This window comes from Arvicola amphibius, chromosome 13, assembly GCF_903992535.2.
Source record: "Arvicola amphibius chromosome 13, mArvAmp1.2, whole genome shotgun sequence".
NCBI lineage: Eukaryota > Metazoa > Chordata > Mammalia > Rodentia > Cricetidae > Arvicola > Arvicola amphibius.
In genome coordinates, this window is record NC_052059.1 from 48,274,808 (window position 1) to 48,299,570 (window position 24,763).

Sequence of the window (24,763 nt, forward strand, 5' to 3'; positions counted from 1 at the left end):
CCCGAAGGTGTCCCAGGGTTCCAAATTCTTACAAATAAAAAGAAAACTGCCTCTTCGTTTGGCCTCCACAGCCACACCTTAAAGCACCTGTGTGTCCTATGGGCAGCTCTTTTTGCCTTGATTTTCAGTGCATTCTCTGGGAGACTGCCCCGGCCCTGTCAGGACACAGGAACAGTGCTGTAAGGGGAACAAAGTTTCCGGCTTCAGGAATTTGCCTCAGTGGCTCATTAGAATGTGCCTCTCCCGTTCAAAGCCAGAAGTCTCCCACCCCCAAATGCCATGCTGAGTATTCTTTACTCTCCGCTGTCTGGTGGGTCCTTTACAATCTCAGGTGTTGCTCCTCCACTCTCTTCCTACCCATGTGTTTGAGACAAGATCTCTCACTGAGACCTGCCACTCACTGAGCAGGGGAAACTGGCCCACCAGCAAGTTCCAGGCCCTCTTGACCACACTGAGGTTACAAGTGAGTGCCATCACAACCATGCCAGACTTTACCAAACTCATGTCTGTGTGCGCACTTTACCAACTGACCCATCTGTTTCTTTGTTCCTTCCCCATACCCAACCAAGGCGCGCAGCTGGCAGGAAAATCAAGTACGGAAACAGGCTGGGCAACAGATCACAAGGCGGCTTTATTGGATTAGTTGCGTGGGGGAGTTCATCCCAGGAGCAGCAAGTGCAGGCATTAGAGTGCAGAACCCAGAGGAAGGCTGCTGGGATTGAGGCCGACTCATGTGGAGATGTGCGGAGCTTGCGAGGGATCTGTGGCAACCTCAGGGAGTTGAGGGGGTTTCACTCCTAGAGGCCCCACATATGGGAAAGCAATGATTCTGTCTCATTCCGCTCTGGAAGGAAAAGGAGTGGAGAAGGGAATTAACCCCCCCCCCAAGAAGCAGCTACCAGCACCCACAGTCTTACCTCCAAGGAAAAATACTTCCCAGAGCAAAAGAAAGGAAAATCCCCAGGGTTTTCCTAGCTTACCCATGGGCTCCCGCCACAGGGATAGGCACTGTGCCCAGAATGTACACTCTGCTCCTTGTCTGGACTCCTGAGGACTTTCCAGCCTCCCAGGGTCTCAGAGACATTTGTTTATCAGCCCCTGGGGTCACAGAAAGGCTACCTACTTACCGGCTTTTCTTGCGGTATTCCTGCAGCGCTTTCTCTGCCACCGTGTCCATAAACTTGGGGTTATCCCTAGAGACCTCTTCTGGCAACACCACTGTGATGGGGTCAGAGTCAAAGAGCTTCACCACCACCTCAGTGACACGGGAGGGGACGTCTGAGTCAGAGGAGTGGGTTGTCACCTAGTCAGGGAAAGACAAGTGAGACACCCGCTACACGATGGCTAGCGTGCGCCCTTCTTTGCCGAAGGATATGGATCGTCTCTTTGCCCCTTCAACCAAATACAGGTCTTCTGCTATCTGCCCCTAGTCAAGATGTCTAGGCAATTCAGAGCAAAAATATCCCAATCTGAAAGGTCAGATGCCATTTGAAAACGACCAACTGAGCAGGCACTCCAGAAACTTAATTTTCAAAATGTTTTCTTGTTATCTTGTCTTTTTTCTTAGTTTTGCTCTGAGACGGGGGTCTCACTCCGTAGTCCAGCCTGTCCTCAGGCTCGCCACCCTTCTAGCTCAATTTCCTCAGTGCTGGCTGACAGCACGCCTGGCCCCAACATTTGCTTGTACAAATGTTAGCCAGTCTGTGGTCAAAACGGGGAGACGGGGTCTCCTAGCACTAAAGGAAGCTATTCTTACTGGCTGACAATGAGCCAATTCATGTGCTACTTAACACAGCCCAGGGTAAGGAAGCCGCTCTGCAGTCAGGCTGATGGGTCAGTGACCCAGGGAAATTGTCCAAAGTTCCCCATTTTTAGTAAGCCACGGTATCTCACTTTCCTTTCCTTGGAAATCGGACTTGGATATTTCGCCCTCAGAGAGTGAAGGCATTTCAGTGCTAAAGTATGCCTGGGATTTCCCTAGTCCCTGCCAGTGGAAATCAGAGGCACTCTCGTATGGTACCTTTGTCCCATTCCACCTCTGAGAGGCACACGTCATCTCTAGACCACACGTGGGCCCTAGCCTGGGCACGTGGACCCAACTCACTGTGGAGACGCGGAGGTAGGACTCGTCTCCGCCCTGTGTGAGGTTAGCCAGCTGGGACACCCAGTTGAACTGCTCATTCAGCTGCTCCAGCAGGGACGAGGTGTTGAGCATCTTGGTCTGGAGCGAATGAAGCAGCTCGTTGTACCGCTGGGTCAACCTCTCGGCCAGCTGAAGGGAGTCGTTCAGCTCCTGGCGCAGGTGAGCCTGTGCGGGGTTGTTGGCCGAACAGTCTGTCCAGGGGAGAGAGGAACAGAGGCATGAAGCGAAAGTCAAAGGACCGTGAAAATGTCACTGGGAACCGGCTGCTGCAGCTGGAACCTGAAGCAGGCAGAGCTCCTGCTGAGTAGAGGGGCCACGAACCAGTAACCGCTCCCCCAAAATGGGCATCAAGGCCCTGTTCCCTTCGTGTTTTGGGAGGCAGTGTTGGCAGTGCCAAGCTGTGTTGGAGCAGCATAACCGAGTCCTCTCTGGGTGGCGATTTGTCCCTGAGCTGCTGACCACGCTCTGGGCAGCACCAATGTCCGCTCTCTGTATTTTCAGACCTGGAGGCTACCCTCGCTGCCTTAGTTCCTCCCAGGAGTCATTTCCAAACAAAAGGAAGCTGCTGTGCACTGGACACTTCATAGAGTGCACCTGCTGTGTGCCAGACACACATCAGGTGTGCCGTGTCCTTTTCTCTCAAAGGACGCTTGGGGTGGCCTAAGCATCCAAATTCTGGTTTTACCAGTAACGAAACAGGCTCCCAGAAGTAAGAAAATGGCCCGAATCTATAGGAGAAACAATTCGTGGAGCTAGGATTGAACCCACATCTTCAACTCCTCAACCTAGGCTCTTCCTCCTCTGAAACTATGGTTCGAGAACATTCGCCAAGCTTATTTTTGAGAGATTTGGAAATTCTGGTTCCCAAGCTTTACAAGAGCCAGTTAGACCCATAAGCTACAAAACACAGATGTTTGTTGCCTGGGGGTCGGTCCTTGCCTGCCCTTGTCCACCCACAGCTGGCCAGGGGGCTCCTGCAGAGAAGAGAAAAATTTCCATCTTCCTTTCTGGTCCTTGAGTGTCCTGCAGATGTCAGGCTTCTAGGACCTAGAAATTGCCCGTGTTATCTGAAAACCAGTTTTTCCCCCACCCCTTCACTATTTTTAAAACATCTAAGAGTGACCCTGTGAAAATGAAGTCAGACAAGAAGAAAACCTCCTGGGCCCTGTGTGCAGCTGCCATCATTAATAGTGAACTAAGATAAAATGTGTGGGGGCAAGAAACAGGATTAGAGACAGGAAGCCAGGTTGAGAAGAAAGTTTTGAGGAATAACCGAATGTTCTTACTACTAAATATCTCAAACAAGGAAAAGTCCTCAAGGGGCTACACAGTGTCGAATAGCGGTTCTCAACCTGGTGCCCTGCTACCGACCAGGGGGCACTCTGGAAGTTCTGAAGACATTTCTGATTGTCACAGCAGAGGGAGGGTGGCTGCTGGCACCTGGCAGGTGGAAGCCAAAGAGGCTGTTAAACACTGGGTATTGCAAAGGTCCGCCCCACAGGGCTGAATCAAGACGTCCCAGGCTACAGGTCCCGGTAGAACCTATCCATATAATTGTAAGCACCATGAATAAGCTAAGGGATGGCAGAGTGTGGTCTAGGATCGCTAAGTCTGATGTCAGAGAGCCAGTCTATAAGGTAACTGGCTTCTTTGTGGTCAGGCTCTCTGCCATTCAACTATCCTGACAGTTTACGGGGGAAAGTCTGCAAGGGTGGGCCAGATATCTGTCTAAAATTTCACACCATAACCTTTGAGAAACTCTAATGTTTGTTTGCATGGGCTTCTGACATCGCAGGAGGGAGGCTAGGAATATTTAACCAGACTTTGAAGGCCTGTCCTGGCTAACCACAGGTTTGAAGTAATGGGAAAAACGACGGGGTTGATAAGGAAGATTAACCCTTTGTGATCTGAGCAGGGTGTCCTGCAAAAACAGGGGACCACTGTAAAGAGTGGGCTCAGAGCAGGGGCATGTGATGGACAGCCAGACCCGACAAAAATGAGAGAAACAGTTTTGGTTTTGCTTATGTTTTGTTTTGTTTTCTTTGAGACACAATCTCACTATGTAGCCAAGACTGGCCTTGAACTCACCATTGTCCTACCTCAGCCTCCTAAGTGCTGGAATTATTGGGTGAGGGTGTACCGCCATACCCAGGTTGCCATACCCAGGTTGCCTAGGGAACTACTGAAGGAACATACTCCCTCTTCTGAGGGTCTCATCCACCAAAAAGAATATGGCCAGGATTCCAAGGACGACTGTCACATAGCTCAGGGTACCCAGGGAGAAACCCCAGGGTTAGGTTCACAAGCACAGCCTAAGGGAGATGTCTTGTGTCTCCTAATCTTAGGCAAGTCACTTAGCCATTCTGCAAGATAGAAGGAGCTCACAAGGTCACTCTGAACAAGCATCTGCGAAGTGTTTACAACAGTGCTCGTGAAACAAAACTGCATGTCATCTAAGATTTCACAATATGAAGTGAAAAAAAAAAACAAGGTCTACTAGGCTTGGCACTGTGGACAAAGCAACCAGGAGAATGAGCTGTGGATTGCTGATAGCTATAGTCAAATTCCACGGCAACACCCACCGTGGACTGCAGGTTTCCCATAGGCCGCCAAGGCGGTGAGCGCCTCAGATGTAACTCATCTATGTTAGAACAATCTGCTTCTGATCATGATTCAAAGTACAGTGGGCGTGGCTCGGCGGTAGAGCACTTGCCTATCAGGCATGAGGTACTGGGTTCTGCGCCAGCTTCCAAATAACAAACCTAACTCTCGACATGAGGACAGCGGGCTGTGCACCAGGGCGAGGACTCTCCCCAGGACCACCGCTCACAGAGAGCTAGTCTCTGAGAAAGGACAGCACCAGTGAGTCAGTCACTAGTGACCCAAAGTCAGATGACCACAGCGCCGAATCAGAGACCAGTCATCCACTCACCCACGGACAAGATCTCCTGGCATTTCTCACACTGGCCCTTCATCTTCAGGCATCCTGTGGAGTTGTGGCGGATCTCCTTGCACACTGCACGGTCATCTTCACCTTCTGGACGTACATGAGGGGAGAAAGAGGCAAGCTGAGGCACACAGCACTTTGGAAGGGAGCCCACCTGACATAACACTCCTCCGCACCTCTGCTCAGCCCTGTGGTCGAAGAAGATACAGGTGACTGTCTACATATATGGACTGTCTACCTATATGGACTTCCCCATGGCTCCTCAGCAGGTACAGCTTGCACTCCCACCGTCTCCATCTGAGGAGCTCTCTCCTGCCACGTTCCCTCAGCTGCGTGCCTTCGGCATCACAGGCCACTCTGTTCTGCATCTTCCTTGGCTGGTGGTTCTCCCTAACCGGCCATCAAGCCCCCCAGTGCAAACCACATAATGGTGTCAGGACACAGAGCCCTGATGAAGAATATTGTTCCTCAGACACTGGCTTCTTGTGTCCATGTTACATTTCATCCTTGCGGACATTGCATGCTAAGGTCACAGCCACGAGCCTCTTCTATAAGGGTGATCAAGGCTGTGATACAGTTCATTGCACGGAAGGGCAGGCTTCCCACACCACACCTCAAGAGCTCCTAAGAAAGAAGCTGAGGTCCCGCAGGAGGCACAGCCCAGGTCACACCCTCAGTTGGCTACAAAGAACACAGTCTCCAACCTCTGCAGTGCTAAATTGAACTGGACGCCACTATGTCGTCTACATTCCCTTACCCCCGTCTTAGCTTCTTTACCATGTAAATGGAGAGAATGCCAGCCTAGGGGGCTTCTAGTAACATAAATATGGCCCATGCCAAGCCCCGGAAGACCCTTAACATCTGGAAGGTTCCCACTCCTGCTGGGAAAGTGAGCAAGCATTTTCTGACCTCTTAAGAGATCCATGTCCGGGAACTGGAAGGCTGGGCTGTGGAACTGGATATCCATGGCCTGCTGAGCCTGGTGGATCATATCGAAGAAAGGCTGGAACATGTCGTGGAAGCTCAGGGGCCCAAAGTGGGAGAGAGGCAGGAGGCTTCGGACTAAGCGGGACTTGGGGTATAGGAAATAAGGTCTCCTGTGTGAGGGGAAGCCAAAGGGTGAGAGGTAGTGGCTGTCCTGCGGCTCGTGGGTGAAGAAGCGGTCCTGGAAAAGCATGTCCATGATGCCAGATGCCCTGGTAAAGCTGTCCTGCATGGCGTCTAGGGCTTGGGTCTGCTGCCGGTCACTCTCCATGAGGGAGTCAATGCGGTCGCCGTTCATCCAGAAGTAGAAGGGTGAGCTCTGATTCAGAAACTCCTCCAGCTGGGACCCAGAGAAGCCCAGTAAGGAGGTGTGGCCTCCAGCCTGCGTTCTGATCACGCAGCAGGTGACCCAGCTCCCCACTCTTCTGCTTTCTGGATATCCTGACAACTGGAGTCTCTGCATCTCACCGCGACACTCAGAGACTCACCCGTCTTGTCACTTCAAGAGAGCCCCCTGTCATCTTGGACCCTAGGGGACAGGCCCTCCCGCTTAGCTGGTCAAATGTCAGGAAACGGTGCCTTTTAAAGTCCCAACCTTGGGAAGCTCACAGGTAGGGATAGAATCAACGCGAATATACTAAATATTCTTAATTCCTTCTTCCTAGTTGAACACAGGATTCTGCCATACTGTAAGGCCATTTTACCCAGCTCGTTAAAGGTCTCCTGGGAGACGGTACCTGGCAACCACACCTGTGATGGGTTTTATTTTAACATCTGCACTCATGTCAGACATCACCATTCAACCACATACTGTAAGGCCATTTTACCCAACTCGTTAAAGGTCTCCTGGGAGACGGTACCTGGCAATCACACCTGTGATTTTTTTTTTTTTTTTAACATCTGCACTCATGTCAGACATCACCAATCAACCATGACACTAGCGAGGCAAGTCGTCAAGCAGTGCTAATCACCTGTATCCGGCACACGGAATGATGCCTGTTTCAGGGATTCCCCACTTGCCCCATTCAGAACCCAGGCCAGGCCCATGTCTCCTCACCTGGCGGCCGACGAGACCAGAGCCGCTTCTGCAGACACGTGCATAGAACTTCATGCAGGTCTGCTTCAGGCAGGGCTTACACTCTTCCCAGAGGGCCATCATGGTCTCGTTGCACACTTCCGGGAAGGCCTTCAGCTTCATTTCAGAATCCCTGGTCTCATCTAGAGCATCCTTCAAGAAGAGAACAAGGCCAGGTGAGGCACACAGAGACCCGGCAGGTCTCCCTGGGCTGTGTTCAATGTGCTACTGCAGTTCTCCTCTTCTCTCTGGCCCTGGTGCCCTCATCTTTGCTCTGGCCCTGCAGCTCCCATCTTCTCTCTGGTCCTGCAGCCCCCATCTTCTCTCTGGGCCCCCATCTTCTCTCTGGTCCTGGTGCCCTCCTCTTCGCTCTGGCCCTGCAGCCCCCATCTTCTCTCTAGCCCACCTGTTGCTGCCCCCACCAGGCTCTCAGCAGCCACTTATCCCTCAAGACCCAGCTGCTCCCTAGGCTTTCCCCGACATCTCTGACTCACTGCTCTGAAAGACTCTTCCTCAGGACCCACCTCTCCCTTACACCTCACTTCCTCTTCTCAGCTCCCCAAAGGCACCTGTCTCATCTTTCTGTTATGGCGGCAGCCCCTGGCATGCAAACCGAAGCCATGGAAACAGAAGTCGCATCAGCTATCGAGAACTCATTACCATGCCCCTGGCCCAGTTACTGGCTCCAGGGATGGCCAAAATAAAAATTTTAAATCCTGTGCCTGAAGAGATATTAGTTTCCAGAAAATGTGTACGTCTACATATAGATATGGGAAATAATTATGTGTGAATGATGGAGGTGTGAACAAATTCTACCATATGTGTGTGTGTGTACACCAGAGCCAACCAAGATGCTCAAGTGGAGAAGACAAGTTCAACCAATGGTAACACACAGCCCCAATTATCATCCGTGGTCTTATCTACCCATGGTCAACCACACTCTAAAAATAGTATCAAGGACCGTGAAGAATGAAGATATTTTGAGAGCGAGAGCAATACATCTGCATGACTTTCTCTTCAGTTTAAGATTATAATTGTTCTATTTCGTAGTTGTTGCTCATATATTATTCGCTGTAATTTATAAATTGGCACTATCATGGGCAGGTACACAAAGACATATCTAGAGGGCCTGGTTCTCTCCACAACTTCAGGCTTCCCCCCTGCGGCTAAGTGGGAATGGAGGTATGTCTAAGGATAAATGAGGAGGCCTTTGCAGTAATTTTAAAATATTCCAATAAGCACTCTCACGTTAAAAGTAATTTTGAATACAGAAGAAAGGAGTAGCGTGGAGTAGCCAGACACTGCCGTGATTCACCACCCCCCAACCCAGGCCTGCGCCTTTCCCTACCCTTAACAAGGATTAGACAAATCTATTGAAATGAATCTGGGGCAGGCCCTGGGCTGGACATGCAAGGAAACCAGATCCAAGACCTCAGCTTTCACAAGCAAATGTGCCTTCCCTGTTTCCTCGGTCTAGCCCAGCTTCAGCAAAACCCTGCTAGGACTGTGCTAGGGTACCATGGCAACCCCTCGACATCTGCCCACCACCACCCCTACCTCTCCTCCAACAGGGAAAGCCAGGGCCCCATCAAGGTTTGTCCCTCCCCTCCAGCAGGGAGAGCCAGGCCCCGTCAAGGCTTGTCCCTACCTCCTTCCTCTTCTTGGCTTCCTCTAAACTGCTGAGCAGTGACTTGCGCTCCGCATTGGTTTTTTCTATGAGGGTCTTTATCTCCTTTACTCCCTGGACGGCATTTTGAATTTCCTTATTGATGTACTTACTCCCTTGAGTGGACATTTCTGTGAGAGGCAAGAAGGTAGTAGGAGTTGAGAGGAAGAAATGACTGGAGGAATACCCTGGGAGCCAGTGGGACTGTGAGGAAGGCCTGCTCTGATGGTGATGGCTAAAATACCATCACCAACACCCCAAGCTCCAAGCCAGTGGCAGCTGCTATGGTCTGTGTCCTGCTTCTATGTCTCATCACAGGACTCATAGCAGATGTCACCCCACAGCTCAGAAACACAAACCACAGCCACCCTGGGGAGCCAACGGTCACAGAGGATATTTCAAGGAAAAGAGAGAAAAAGTGATAGTTAACCTCTTAAGCATCAAAATATAATAAAAGTCTGTTGTTTTGGATATAGCTGTTTCTGGAGTTCAGGTTAACACAGGCTTTGTCCTTTTTCCAATGCACAGTGACAGGTGATGGGGACAGGAAGACGGATGAAATGGCAAGGGACAGCATGGATACAGGAAGATAAATGACGAGCTGCATTCACCATGGAGACTGTAACCAAGGCACAGCACCGGGTGACGCAGGCAATGACACATCGTGACACAGCGACACCACTCACTGGATCCGTATCCTGTGTCAAGCACCATTTCCTACACCTCAGATGGGTCCTACCCACCACTCCTGATGCCATTGTCAAAGGCATCCAATGAGAAGGGGAAGTGGGGCGGCGGGGCAGGGGTGTTGAGCCAAGGGCATGGAGTCTCAATCATGCAGCGTGAGTCCAGAGATCAACGGTCCGAGCGGTGCTCGTGGTTAATGATGCTGTGTTCTACCCTTTGTAGGGCACTAAGAGTGTCTGAACCCCAACAGTGAGGTGAGATGATGGGTACCTAACAGTTTGACAATGGCAGTCATTTCACCATGCGTATCAACATCAGAGCATCAGGTTATGTTCTGTAATACATCGTTTTGATGTGTCAATCATATCTCAGTAGAGCTGGAGTTTAGAAGCAGAGCAATGCGCTCAAGCCCGAGGTTTACAGTTAGAACAGTGGTTCTCAACCTTGAGCCACAACTCCTTTGGGGGTGGGGGTCGCATATCAGATCTGCTGCATGTCAGGTATTTACAGTACGATTTGTGACAGAGGCAAAATTACAGTTATGAAGTAGTAGTGAACATAATTTTACAGTTGGGGGTTACCACAGCATAAGACAGGAATTGTACTAATGGGTGCCAGCACCAGGAGGTTTGAGAACCACGGAATTAGAGCAGATAGGGAAAACTTACTCCCAGGTCTGATCCAAATATCTGGGGTTTTCTTGTTTTTGTTTTTTAGTGAAAACCCCCACAGAACTGGCCAGCTGGTGAACAAGAGGTTGTGAGGGAAGGAAGGAGAAAAGGTAGATTTCTGGAGGAGCTTTGGAAGATGGGGGGAAGGGTGGGAGATAGAGAAGAGGGGGTGGGAGGTGAGGAAGAAAGGGGTGATCTCAGATGACTGTTTTGTGTTGAATTGTACCTGGTTAACAACACTGATGGAACCAGGTTTCCAGGGGGATGGGTTTGGGGACACATGGGAAAGAACTCAGGATATCACACAAAGTAGAGACCGACGGAGTTTAAAATGATCCGGGAACAGCTTTGAGAGAAAAATAAGAAGGCCAGGTGACGGGACCAGGAAGGAATGAAGGAGTGGCTTGGAACATAGGGGCCACTGTCTGGACGGCACCTGACCACAGAACACTAAGCAGGAGCTTCGAGACTGAGAGAGAACAGAGCACAGGGAAAGGTACAGACCCGGGGTGCGGGATGACAACAGCCCTAGGCACTTGGGGACTGAGCTTGGAAAGGTGGCCCTGCCCTAGGCCCCGCCACCTCCCCTGAGTCTACTTGCCTTGGAGTTCATTATCGGAGATCTCCTGCTCTCCCAGGACCACGTCTTCGTCCCAGGTCAGCAGCAATGCCACGCAAAGCAGGAGAATCTTCATGGCGGGGTCTCCTCTGGGTCAGGAGTCCTAGCAGGTCTGCTTGGAAAGAAAGAACAGAACAACATGGTAAGAGGAAGGCAGCTTATGGGTTTCCTGCAACCTGCTTCAGCTCCCAGAGAAAGGAGGTGGAGTGGGATTGGACCTGGGGCCCTCGTCTCTCCGTTACTGTTACTGCAGTTTATCCCCGAGCAACATGGGATAAAACACATCTTTTCCTATCCCCTTCAATGGGACCACACCCTTACCCCCAGCCCAGCCTTGCTCTCCCCTCAGAGCCCCCAGGGCTGTCTAAGTGTGCTTTTCCGGAGTCAGAGGTAGCATTCACCCCCTTCAGTCAGCACCGCAAATTCAATCCATTTGACTCTCTCCGGGTGAGGTGCCTGCCAGGATGAACATGGATTCCAGTGGGGGGCGGGGCAAAGAAGCAGACTGAGGAGGGAAGGACTGGTTAGGAAGCTGAGAAAGCAGAGCTAGGGAAGGGGAAGACAAAGGCGGGGATTAGCAAGGAGCCCCCCGCAAAAGTCCTTCAGGAGGACAGGCACATTGGTTCCAGCAAATCTCTTTCACACGCTTGTTCCCTCTAAGCCTGAACCAGCCTGCTCTGCCAAGGTGCCCCTGCCACCACTGGGCTGGCTGCCCTGAGCCAGGGGACACAGGCTGAAGCCCCAGTATTACACAATGGATCCTTTCCCAGAAGCTGGATTGGTTGCATAAAAAGACACAAACACAAACGCACATGCAGGCTTGTGCATACACACACACACACACACACACACACACACACACACACACACACACGCTTTGCATCTCCAACGCTGCCCAGAATGGCTTATCTGGGCTCACCAACTTCCCATTGCCACAGGAACAGAGAAGGGGGAGCCATCTTTCTTACTGAAATGGCTCACTCTGAAACAGGCTCTCAGCTGGACAGGCCCATCGGCACACTGGGTAAATCATTAACAGGGAAGGCCTCTCCTGAGGCGTAATTGTGGACATGGGCAGAGGAGCTACATGGGAGAAGAGATGGGCACTTTCCCAATGGTGGTGGATGGGCAGCTGGACCAGCCTGGTTTCAGATCCACTTGGAAGGTCCTGATCCCATAGGCCTCCTAGATGCTCGCCCAAGGCCTGAAATGCCTCAGACAGGGACAGATCCTTTCCCACATCAGATATGAGACCATAGAAAAGCCTGTAGGTGAGAGAAACCTCAAGTGTGACTTTGGGAAACTCCATTCAAATGGGTTCTAACCAGAGGATAGTAATGTGCCCAGAAGCAGGGCAGGATAGCCAAGGAAGACCAATGAATGGGAGGTGAGGCAGGATCAAGATGAGCCACAGTGGGCCTGGGACCTGCCAAAGGAGACCCAGGGCCTGGAGAGCTACCAAGCTCCCAGATAAGAAAAGGGCGGGGGGGGGGGTCACTCTTCTACCTCTAACCTCTGCACTTCTACAAGAGGGCCAAGGCCTAGAGACTAGTGAGGTTCCCAAGACACACTGTAAGCCAGCTGCCACCCAGGATAAGAGTCCAGCTCTCCAGAACCTCCTTTTAGTATTCTTTCCTTGGCATCCTAAGTCTTAAATCTCCCTGCCTCGGTTTCTTTCTCCATAAAATGGAGCTGATACAGACCTCAAAGACGCGATCGATGAATCCTCTGCTCTGTGAATCTCCTAACAACAGACTCCCCTGAGGCCTGGTGGCAATGCTGACTCTGGATCAGAATCTGCTTGTCTCGCAAGCTTCCAGGTACTGCGGTGCCGTTGGTCCAAGGACAATGCCACACAGCCCGGCGCCCTCCCTCCACACTGACTCACTTCCTCTCATCATTTGGAGGCTGGCCTACTGCCTGACTGCCGGCTGCCCAGAGTGGATGAGCCCCACCAGGGCCAAGGATCTCCTTATCTAAGAGGACAACACCGCCCTCATTTTGGTCAATGCATTTTTATAAACCATCCCTCTATAGGTCCTGCTTTCAAATGTGCTTTAAAGTCACACATTTGTGGTTTTCTAATATTCCACGGGCTAACGTTTATTATTCTCACAAGGTTGGGCAACTAGATTGTACTCTAATGTGCTTCCTGTTACAGACCCTGCATAGACTCTCGAATTCCTAACTCTTTCCTTTAAAACAGCAGTAGCAGCAGCAGCAGCAGCAGCAGCAGCAGCTTTTAAAATTGGGTCCAGAAATTCTGGAAAGCCAGCAGGCGTCTGTTATCATTAGTATAAGGTTGGAGGCTGAACCTCTAATCCTCTCCAGGCCTCAGATTACCATCTATAAAATGATCCGGTGGGATCAGGCCCTGGTGGAGCGTTTCTCTGAAGTACTGGGTGCATTCAGCCCGGTGTTAAGCTGGACTGGATGGCTGAAGTGTGTCCTTAAATACACATCTTATTTATTATGTGCTGTCCCGGGAGCTGGAAGGGAGGCGCTAACACGGTGACTCATGCATGTAAGACATCAGCCACCACAAAGATCTGCACCTGCATGCAGCGCGCAGCCACTTGCGCCCCTGCGCCTTCCGTAGCGCAGCACAACGCAACGCAACGCAGGCTTCAACCCTCAGTTTCCCTATTTTTGCAAAAGGAAGATCTTTGCATGCGTCCTGTTGAACAGCCTTGAAATTGTGATCCGGGCTAATGAACCTTGAAATTGTCATCAGGGCTTATGAACACAGGGACTCCCGAGTCTGAGCCGGCGAGCAGCCCCTGTACAGTTCGACCAGGCTCGGCAATCTGGTGATGGGACTCTGGCCTCCTCCCACTTCCCCACGGCTGCGCCATCTCTCCACCTGGATGCCGCCCCTATCCTCCCATTCCTCCCGATGTGGCTTCAACCCTGGGATGGGAAAGGTGGGGACGTCTCACCGGTCTGCGGCGTCGCTCCAGTGCGCTTCTCCTGGTGACGCTGGTGGTGAGAACCAGGGAAGCGTCCTATTTATAGTGCTCTGCTCAAGTACACCCCCTTCGGGGCTGGCTGCAAACCTGCATGACTCACGCCCAGAGAATGCTGGGGAATGCACCAGGAGCTTTCTGGAAGTCTGGCGGTGGGGGTGGGAGGTGCAGCACTCTGCGGGGGGCACCGGGGGGCGCATGGGTATCACAAATGACCCTGCCAGTGCCAGAAGGACCGTAGATTGGTGACTACCCTCTTCCCTGCCTGCTGCAGAAGGCCTCCCAGCCAGGCCCTAACAGAAGAGCTTTAGGGGAAAAGGAGTCACATCCTCAAACAGGCGCAGGATTCCACCACCGGACACCCACCCTACTGTAGTCCGTCCATCTTCCACGTTACCCCATTAACCGCTCTTCCTTTCTTTTCTCCCATTTAAATGGGGGAGTATCAGAAACACTGAAGATAACACAGGCATTGTGAAGAGAAGAGTGCACACTTAGGGCACTTGGCTCCCTAAGCCCTCCCAATGGGCTGCCGGTCCCTTGGCAGACAGATGGAGGAAACAGAACCGGGTTAAGAAAGAGCAAATCATACACCAGGGACCCAGAAGCCCTCCCCTGTCTCTGGGATCCCTAGAACTTCAGCATTGTTCCCACGTCCATGGGACCCAGTCAAGCAGGGTGGGCTTCGCTGGCCCTGGGCCTAAGAACCCCATACCTGTTCTCAAGTGCACTATCCCACTTTCTGCAGTGGTCCAGCCACTGGCAAGGGGCCCGTGGTTCTATGAATAGCTTCCTTCTCCATGATCCTATCAGCAGCCCTAGTGAAACTCACGAGGGAGAGAAAGAAAAGAGAAGAGACTATGGGAGGGGGAAGAGAACAAGAAAGAGTAAATGGGAGGATATTACTAAGGTCAAAATGCATTCATTACACTATACATGTCATTATTAAACTTATTATTATGTATAATTAATATATGACTCATAAAAAATGGCTTGTCGTTCCCATTGGTTTCTGAAGAAGGACCCTATCTACCATGGACCTTCTCTACTGGGCCCTGCTGGCTTAGTAGCTGGGTCTGCATGCAGAGGTGCCCAGAGGTTCCCCAGCTGTTTTCTGCTGAGAGCAAGAACATCTGTTACAGGGATCTCTGGAAAGGAGGAGCAGCCTAGAAACCTCTACCATGTTGCTACTTCTTGGAGGAGGAGCCAAGCTTCCCACTCTGGACCCTGGAACATGTGTGTGTCAACAGATGGGGCAAGGGTCTGGTATTCCTCTCAAGTCAGTGAGGAACCAGTGCAGGCATGCGGTTTGGGAGACAGGCCTTCAAAACCGTGTAAAAGAGAAAGGTCTTGAAGGAGAGGTGAGTGGTCAGGGCCTACGTGTCCCTTTCGTGTCTATAAAAGAACAGCCAGGAGGTCAGATTTCCATTTCCCCAAGGCCGGAGGCTGTGCTTCTCTGGACCTTTCCCAGAAGGCAGCCTACAGGAACTGTCTAGGTTTCGGCAGAAGTGGGGGCTAGGGCTGGCCACGGTCCCAATTGTGCCTCGAGGCACCTGGTGTCTTTGGATGAACCACATTGCCCTTGGGCCTTCTTTTCTTCCGTCTGGGAAGAATGAACCTGAAATGGGTCCTCTCTAAGGCCTCCTTTAGCCTAACCTGATCCAATGCCAAGTCTGAAAAGATAACTAACCAAAGAATAGAGTCAACAGAAACTTGGGGGAATTTTTTCTCCACCAGAAACTTCTCTTTGTGTTCCTTATAAAGAAAAAAATAAGAATTATCAGAAATAGCTACATTTTCCATGGACACTGGTGACCTTGTAACTTTTTTGTTCTGCAACCCCCTCTCTGTTGGATGTAGCGGGCACAGACTACAATAGCTATGCCTGTGAGGAATGTTCTTTGGAGGTCAGACAGGAAGATCTGCCTTAGTCAGCTGATGTAGGGGACCCAGGGAGAGGGCGATGATAAGGATTCCCCAGCCATGATTGCGGGTGGTCGCTTTTTTCTCCAGTTCCCAAGTACACATGGTTTGGAAATTCAACTTTGAGAAAACTGGCACAAATCTGGAATGCGTCCGCGTGTTTATGGACATACTCATGTGTGCAGATGTATACATGTGCATTCGTGAGACCATGGGACAACGTCAGGTGTCCCTTCTCAGGTGCCGTCCAACTGCTGTTTGTACTTTAGACGGGATCTGTCGCTGGCATAGAACTCGCCAGGTAGGCTAGGCCAGCAGCTGCCCAGGGAGCCTTAGGACCCTCCTGTCTTTATCTCCCCAGCTCTGAGGTTACGAGTATGGACCACTTTTGACACAGGACCAGGGGGCTTCATCTCCCCAGACCTGGATTTTCAGGATCCTAGGAAAATTGCAGAAGACAACTGGTTCGACCCTCACACAAGTTCCTCTTCCTACTCAGCATCCCTACCAGTTGCCTCTCCCCCACCTCACTCCCCATACTTCTATTTGATGCCTCCAGCCTTAGAACAGGCTACCTCCCTTACAAGCAATTTGTTCTTTAGGAAAGCCATTGATACTTAAGGTGCCTTGGCTAGAGCCCATTGGCTCCTGTAAGGGCTGACTCTAAGCTCAGTTCTGTCCTCAGAACCACACAAAGAAATCCTACTTATGTTTCCCAAAGGCCATCTGATGGTTGAGAGCAACTCAGTCTGCTTCCCTCAGAGGCCTGGAGCTGGAAGCCCCGTGCTTGTCATCGTTTGCAGGACCCTTCCAGGCTTTGACCTTCTGACTTTGCCACTCTTGAAACCCAGTTCTGGGCCTGCCAGTGCCAGGAGTAACAGACATGACCATGCAGAGCAGAGAAGGACCACACACTTCCTTGTTCTAAATACTCCTCATTGGCCTTGAGCTAGATGCTGAGTCACGGTCTGATTCACAGAGTTCATCGGCTGTCGGCTGGGGTTGCTGTTCCCCACTATTCTCACATTGTGGGCTGTGACCGAGGCATTTGTTTCTTTTCTCTGTGGTTGTGGCAGAAGATTGCTGGAGTGAGTAAAGAGCTTTGCGGTGATCTCTTTCTCTTTCAGCTTTGCTCAGCATCTCCGGCTGCCCAAATGTCTTTGCGTGTGCTGTTTTTACTTGGTGCCCTTCCCACACACCCACAGCCCTGCCGTTAGCCAGCTCAGTGGACTCGGCATGCATCAGGACAACTTCAAGTATCAACAAAACAAAGTAGAAATGGACAAGAGCAGAGTCCCGTGGCCCACATCCGGAATCACTCTCTGGGCAGTAATAGTTTAAGGGTACATTAAGTCAATAACTAACAGGCACCAGATGACATCATGGGTAATAAAATCAGAAATCTATTTTGTGTTAACATATTAGTACATATAAAGTTTTATATTAATACATTAATACATATATTATATATGCAGGCATCCAAGTAAAAGCAGCCACAGTTTAGAAACACAGTTTGCAAACTGTTGGCTTCTGCTTTGCTGCATTTGATAGTGTGTGGTGTTATTCCCTTTACAGAAGCATGGGGGGAAGCGGACTCAGAGGACCCCTAGCAGGTCTCTGCTTTCTCTGGCTGAAGCCCCTGCAATTTCCTCCACACAGCTGCCTCCTACAGTTTATTTCTAAGACAATATGTGGTCATGTCCTTTCTTCCACAAGCCAACTCGTCAAACACCTGAAAACCCAAAACGTATCTGACCTGCCTGAGGTTTCCTTTAACACCTCACCCTCTCCATCCCTGCCCCAAACACGCTTCATTTCCTTTATGTGTGGCTGTAGACTAAACACAAGAAACACTTTCTCTTCGTGATTTCCTGGCCCCGTCTCTGCTCACTTTTGTATAATATACAAAATACATATTACTGTGCTTCTCACACTGATGTAAACTGACTTATGGAGCAAACTTGGAGGACACAAAGATACAGACCCTGCTGGCTCCACATCCCCTCAAAGATTTAAAGGAAAGGATGAATACACAGTCAGTAACCAGTCTCCCTTTCTTTATCTGTCTTACTATCAACTGAAAAAGTCTCTAAAGTAGTAGATGTTTATTTTTGTGCGCACATTTACATGTAGTGTGTGTGTTTGCAAATGCATAACTAAAAATAGGTTGCTATCTTTTTTTTCTTCCTATAAAAAATTAATATTAAAGACACTGAGGCAATGGCTCAGCAGTTAACAGCAAACTCCTACTGCGCTTGCCAAGGACTAAGTTCAGTTTCCAGCCCTCACAACAGCCTCTAACTCCACTTCCAGGGGATCTGACTCCCTCTTCTGGCCTCCTCGGGTACTGCACATATGTGGTACACATACATACACAGTTTTAAAAAACACTTTTAAATCATTTGCAACTTTATCTCTTCTACCTAATGAAATATTATAGACATCACTTTAAGTCAATACATAGGAAAACCTAGCCCATATTTCTGGGCAGCTTCACAGCATCCCATAGTAAAACTAAATATGTTTTATTCCATCATTCTCTTAATCTGACTTGCCTGTCTAAGCCGTGTCATAAATCATGACCTTCCACATGCCTCTGAATTTACTGATGCCTTTGCTGCTCCCAACAAGGTTAAGACATTGACAGATGAAGCAGACAGCTTATTCTTTTTTTCTTAAATCTCTATGTGTGAAGTATGTGCATGTTCATGTATGTGTATATGGGTTGTTCTATATGTTCCATGGCACATGTGTGAAGGTCAGAGAACAACCTCTTTGAGGCAGAATCTCTTGTTCCTTGCTGTGTACCAGACTAGCCACCCTTCCATCTCTCTGTAGGTGTTGACAGAGGTTTCTGTCCCACCAGGTCCCACATCCATTTAGTCCCAAATAAACACACAGAGGCCTACGTTAATTATAAACTGATTGGCCTACTAGCTCAGGCTTCTTATTAACTCATAACTTATATTAGCCCATAATTCTTGTCTGTTAACCACATAGTTTGGTACCTTTTTCAGCAAGATAGTCACATCTTGCTCCCTCTTTGTCTGGATGACAACTGCCAACTGACTCTTTCCTGTTCCCAGGATTCTCCTGTTCTCTTTGCCTCACCTCTACTTCCTGCCTGGTTGCCCCGCCTATACTTCCTGCCTGGCTACTGGCCAGTCAGTGTTTATTTAAAATATAAGTGACAGAGCACAGACCATTGTCCCACAGCATGTAGGAGCACTGAGATCTCAGTGGGCATGGACATGTCCCAATGTGGTTTCTGGGCAAATTTTGCTCCTTTTGCTTGAACAGCAAGCACCTCACCTGCTGGAGAGGGCTCATTCTTAATGCTCAGATACATGGTCTGTTGACTTCCCCTCAAGGATTTCTGGGACTTTAGCTTCTCTAAGAATGTCCCTTCTCACATGATCACCGTGATAAATGTTGTCCTTTGGATGTGCTGGTTTAATGAGTTGAAAAATAACACCTTCCACCATGAGTACTGATACCTGCTTTTGAATACCATGAGTTTGAGAAAGGCCAACCTGGGATACATAACAAGTTCAGACCAGTTTGGGATTTTAAAAGAAACCCTGCCTCAGGAAAAAAAGAAAGAGAGAGATACAGAGACAGAGATAGGGAGACAGATGACAGACAGAGATAGAGAGGCAGGCATTATCGTCACAATCTCTTTGTATATTTATGGATTTCAACTCTTTGTTTTGAAGTAAAACTTCCTTTTCTCTTCCTTTCTCTGTGTCTTGGCTATCCATATTGTGTGTTTATGTTAACAAATTATTTGTGTTTTTCAATCAATTATAATAGTTTTTAAGTAAACAAAGAAAAGAGGAAAGTAATCCCATGTGTGTTCCAGCTTTCCTTTCTTTTACATTTATTTTTATGTTTATTGGCATGTCTGTATGTATTTGTGTATGTGTCACGGACCCTCAGAGGTGGACGAGGGTGTCAGATGCCCTGGAGTTGGAGTGACAGGAATGCTAGGATGCAAACGTGGATCCTCTGGAAGAACAGCAAGGGCTCTTAACCCCAGAACTGTGCCTCCAGCCCCCTTCCTAACAAGATGTCATTTCTTTGTATTTTTCCTTTGATTGTGGAGTAAAACTTGTTTACCTTTTCCTTTAGTCTTTGGATTTCCTGTCTTGTTTTGAGAATTTCTTCCTTCAGCTCAAAGATAGACCACTATCCTTCTCGTTTTCATTTAGCTTCTATTGTGTTATCTTTATATCTGTGCATCTAAACAAAATGGAATGCGTGCAAATGACTCTGTAAGCACGAGTGAGTGTGGGGAGGGTAAAGTAGTGGTCTAGCTTCATTTTATTCTAGATTAGTAACCTAGTATGTAGTAGCATTATTATCACAGAAACTGTCTTTGCCGCTTTTCCACATGCTGTGATAAAATACTCTGACGAAAGCAGCTGAAGGGAGAAAGGCTTGTTTTGGCTCACAGTCAGAGGGCGCAATCTACTGTGGCTGGGAAGTCACAGCCACAGGAGCATAAAGCAACTGGTCACATTGCCTCCACAGTCATGAAGCAGAGAGCTATAAAGGCCAATGCTCAGTCCAGCCGAGGGGATGATGCCACCCACAGTGGGGAGATATTTCTACTTCAAGTGACCTAATCAAGAAAATTCCCTGCAAGCATACCCAGTGGTTCTAGATCTCATCATGCTGACAACTGGAATGAACCATCACATGACCCTATCCATGCCAAGTTAATATGCCATTTCTACATATGCAAAGTTTCTCAAACAAACTTTGATCTATATCAAACTTTCTAGTCTGTTCATCTAATTGGTTCATACCACAGATGTACTAGGCAAAGGCCTAAGAGTGTGAAAATGTCATAATTATCACTATAGTGTCTATCAACTAAAAGTAAATAATAATAATAGTAGTTTGAGTTTCTTGCAAACATATTCTGCACCTAAACAGGAAAGAGAATACAAAAATGTGAATATGTGTGTGGAATACATTGCTTTAATTACGTGGAGCTTTCCTTTAAAACTTTTTTCAGATTTTGAATATTTGAAATCATTTGCATGAATTTAAAAATGATGTTTCCTCGTTAAAAAAGAGATAATTGCTTTCAATTTATACTTTATTTTGGAGATATTCACATTTTTGTATTCTCTTTTCCTGTTTAGGTGCAGAATATGTCTGCAAGAAACTCAAACTACTACTGTTATTATTTACTTTTAGTTGATAGACTAGTGATAATTATGACATTTTTACACTCTTAGGCCTTTCCGTAGTACATCTGTGGTATGAATCTTACACACCAGTTAGTTTATACACAGCACAATCAGGTATCTTGAGAGAAAATGACAACTCTCACATAACTTTAAACACAGTATTTTTAATAATTGGTCCTTTTTTATTGTACTTATTATTAGTCTTTTACTATGTCTAACTTATGAGTTAAATTTTACCATAGGTCTATGTATAGGAATAAACACAGTGTATCTATCTATGGTTTGTGCTCTCTATGGTTTCAGGTGTCCACTGAGTGCCTGGGGACCTATTCCCATAAAAGAAAAGGGGGATAGCTAAATGTGTCCTATTGGTTCCGATTCTCCGCAGAACTCTGAGGAACACCCATTGATGGTGCTCACTGCCCAAGGCTGAAGAGGCTGTGGTTGTGGAAAGACTGCTCTGTTTGGTAATCAGGAGGAGGAGAGAGACTTCTGAGCATTGAGACTTTTCTGCCAGGTAGCAGGAAAAGTGGAGATGCTGCCAGAGGCCTCATCCCTTGGTAGGAGGTGTGAGAGAGCAGCAGGCAGTGGGTAGGTGGTGAACCAGAGGCGAAGGAGGAACAGCAAGGCTGGCAGGAGGAGTGAGGAAGGACTTTTGCCTCAAGTCAAGGGGAACTGGTGATGTCCATGGAATGCCCTGGAGGACTTGAAAGCAGGGCTTTGGCAACACTTCTCAGGAACACTGGGCTCTCCGTCTTCGTCAATCCCTGGCGCGTCAACCATCAGTGGTCATACTTCTTCCTGGAAAGGATCTCTGCCTTTAGCCTTTTCCTTTGGCTTTCAGCCCAGGTATTGCCTATGTGTGTGCAGTCATCCACTGCCCACCACAACTGGAGGGGAGAATGACACCCAAGGGTCTCTCACCCCTCTCTAAATACTGCCACCCAGGCCTCTGCTCTGACCTCTAAGCTTTCGCCCTCTCCCAAGGCCTTGTAGCCTTGCCCTTCAGTGAGAGATGTTCCAACTGATCCAGGCCCACCCCTCTGGTTGTGGGTAGAAAGTGCCTGAACTTGCAGAGGAAAGTGGTCACCCAAAGGCTGGTGTGGATTCTATTCGACCCCGTGTGCTCTCCCCCTGCTTTGTGGGATGGTTCTGCTCCTACTAGATCTCCTCTTACCCTAAACCAGTCAGATCTTCACCCCTTGTTGTGTGCTAGCTCCTCCTCACTCCATAAAGCTGCGCTCTTCTCCCCAGAGTCCTTTGGGGCCTCTGAATACCTTCTGTATCCTCAGGACTGACTCTTGCTTTTCTGGGCTCACCCAGACTCCATCTGGAACCAGAAGTGTCAGTTTTCAAGACCAATGATTGATGTTCTTGCATGATAAGAATAATGGACAGAATGAGCATACCCTCAGACCCAGAAAGGCTCTGGAGTGGTGTCCTATTCCTTCACGCAAGGGCGAGGCCCTTTCTCTACCAGCTACATAAAATGGAGGTCTCCTTTTAAAACTCATTCTGTCTACAAATTTCTAATCACTGCTCACGGTACTTCACCAAGTATTTAACCTGCCCAGGTTCAAATCCCACCACTCCTGTCCGCCAAGCTCAATAAACCACTCTACCTTCCATGCTCAGTCTCTTCATCTGAATAACAGAGATAATGGTGGTGTTTCTTTCACAGGACCGCAGAGATTTAATTTTGACAACTTGACAGGACTTAGAATCATCCAGGAAACAAATATCTGTAGTGATTGGGAGCGGTTGGCTGCATTCCCACGCAGCTTCCAGCCGCCTGGCTAGCTTATGCCCCAAAATAACAACACACAAACTATATTCTTTTAAACACTGCCTGGCCCATTAGTTTCAGCCTCTTACTCACATCTTGATTAACCCATATCTAATAATCTGTGTAGCACCACAAAGTAGTGCCTTACCGGGAAAATTCTACCGTACGTCTATCTTGGGCTGGAGCTTCATCGCGTCTGGCTCAGAGAGCAGAGGCATGGCGATTTATTAACTTCCCTTCCCAGCATTCTGTTCTGTCTACTCCGCCCACCTAAGGGCTGGCCAATCAAATGGACCAGGCAGTTTCTTTATTAACCAATGAAATCAACTCAAACAGAAGACCCTCCCACATCAAACATCTGTCGGTGTCTGTGAGGGTGTCTCCAGAGAGGTTTAACTGAGGTGAGAAGAGCCACCTCGAATGTAAGTGGCACCATCCCAGGGCCTGGAATCCTGGATGGACTAAGAAGGGAAGAAAGCCAGACAGTGGTGGCGCACACCTTTAACCCCAGCATTCAGGAAGCAGAGGCAGGGGAATCTCTGAGTTTGAGGCCAGCCTGTTATACAGAGTGAGTTCCAGGACAGCCAGGGCTACACAGAGAAATCCTGTCTGGGGGAAAAAACTGAATAAAAAGGGAAGAAAAGATAGAGAAAGTGAACTAAACACCAGCGTCCAGATCTCCTGGCTTCTTGATTGTGGACTCAATGTGACCAGCTGCCTCACCTTCCTGTGACCACATCTGGAGAAGCCATCAACTCTCCCTTCTGGGCTAGACTGCATGCTCAACCCAGGAGCCCAAATAAACTCTTTTTTTTCCTTAGACCATTTGTCACAATTTCATCACAGCCACAAAGAAAGCAAATAATACAGAGGGTCAAACAAGTTCACAAACAGGCCACCGCTGAGATGAAGTTTCTTTTGATGGAGATGACTGTCTACTTGGCATTTCCAAAGAAGTCCCCTGATGTAGTGATTCTCAGAAACCCAGACTGGCATGGCAGACTTAGTGTCCTGGCCTCCCCGCTTCAGGTAGCCTGAGTTTCTGCTGGTATAGTCAGAGGACACCCTTTGCAAACTGTCGACTTCCCAGTACAAGGCCAAGCAGAATGCAGGTGACCGAGCTGTGCCCTCTCTAGGCTGCCGGGTGAGAGGCAGTGTCTCTCTCTACCCCTAGCCCTCGGTGCTTTTCTCCAGCCTTAAATGTGGAAGATGTGTAGGGGCTGGAGTGGACATCAGAGCTACGGGTGTCAGAATGTTACAGGGGTGGGTGTGAGTCTCAGGGCAGTAAAGAACTGGACCAGGATACATGTTAGAAATAGAAACAGAGCTTTAAAAAGGAAGAGAGAAGCGGGGCGGTGGTGGCACATGCCTTTAATCCCAGCACTCGGGAGGCAGAGGCAGGCGTATTTCTGAGTTCGAGGCCAGCCTGGTCTACAAGAGCTAGTTCTAGGACAGGCTCTAAGAAACTACAGGGAAACCCTGTCTCGAAAAACCAAAAAAAAAAAAGGAAGAGAGAGAGAGAGAGAGAGAGAGAGAGAGAGAGAGAGAGAGAGAGGAAGGAGAAAGAAAGAAAGAAAGAAAGAAAGAAAGAAAGAAAGAAAGAAAGAAAGAAAGAAAGAAAGAAAGATAAGCTGGGCCAGGAGGTCATTTATGTAACACCATTTCTCTGAAGTCTGTGTCAGGGAGGCCTGGGGGTGGGCAGAGTAAAGGGCTCTCCTTCACCAATTGGCTTTCTTTCTATGTTAATCTCAATGTTGCCTTCTCTAGTCTCCCTTCTTCAGCCATGAGGAGAGATCAGGTTAGGTCGTCCTCCTTCTGGAGCCCCTGTTCTTTCTGGTATATCCGCCGCATCTCTGCGCTGTTGCTGAATTGCTGGCTCTTCATTCCTTACTGAGAGTTGATGTGTTCCCCACCTTTTCCTAGAATTTAGAGCAAAATCTGGAAGTTGGTAGGTGACTGGTAAGTGCGTGGTTAACATATGCTCATTTAATGTAAAATGACACACCCAGGGGGCTTTGTGACTAGAGTCAACTCGGTGTCTGAAATAGCTTTTCCTCTCTAGTATCCTTTACATCAGTGGCCCCCGCCACATGTA

At 48.9% G+C, this 24,763-nt stretch overlaps 1 protein-coding gene across 3 annotated transcripts; it reads right to left on the reverse strand.

The window, feature by feature from the left end:
* Nucleotides 1-612: 612 nt before the first annotated feature.
* Nucleotides 613-13,877, reverse strand: Clu (clusterin). 3 transcript variants are annotated; one of them, XM_038310262.1, is made up of 9 exons: nucleotides 13,732-13,877; nucleotides 10,775-10,904; nucleotides 8,798-8,946; nucleotides 7,132-7,302; nucleotides 6,000-6,414; nucleotides 5,076-5,180; nucleotides 2,105-2,334; nucleotides 1,128-1,303; nucleotides 613-844 (listed from the first exon to the last, which is right to left on the reverse strand). In XM_038310262.1, the coding sequence occupies exons 2-9, from the start codon at nucleotides 10,866-10,868 to the stop codon at nucleotides 835-837; spliced, it is 1,350 nt and encodes a 449-aa protein (XP_038166190.1). In that variant the 5' UTR covers nucleotides 10,869-10,904; nucleotides 13,732-13,877; the 3' UTR covers nucleotides 613-834. The 3 variants fall into 3 exon arrangements, with proteins under 3 accessions (XP_038166190.1, XP_038166189.1, XP_038166191.1); XM_038310261.1 differs by lacking the exon at nucleotides 13,732-13,877 and adding an exon at nucleotides 12,496-12,652; XM_038310263.1 differs by lacking the exon at nucleotides 13,732-13,877 and adding an exon at nucleotides 11,114-11,132.
* Nucleotides 13,878-24,763: the final 10,886 nt, after the last annotated feature.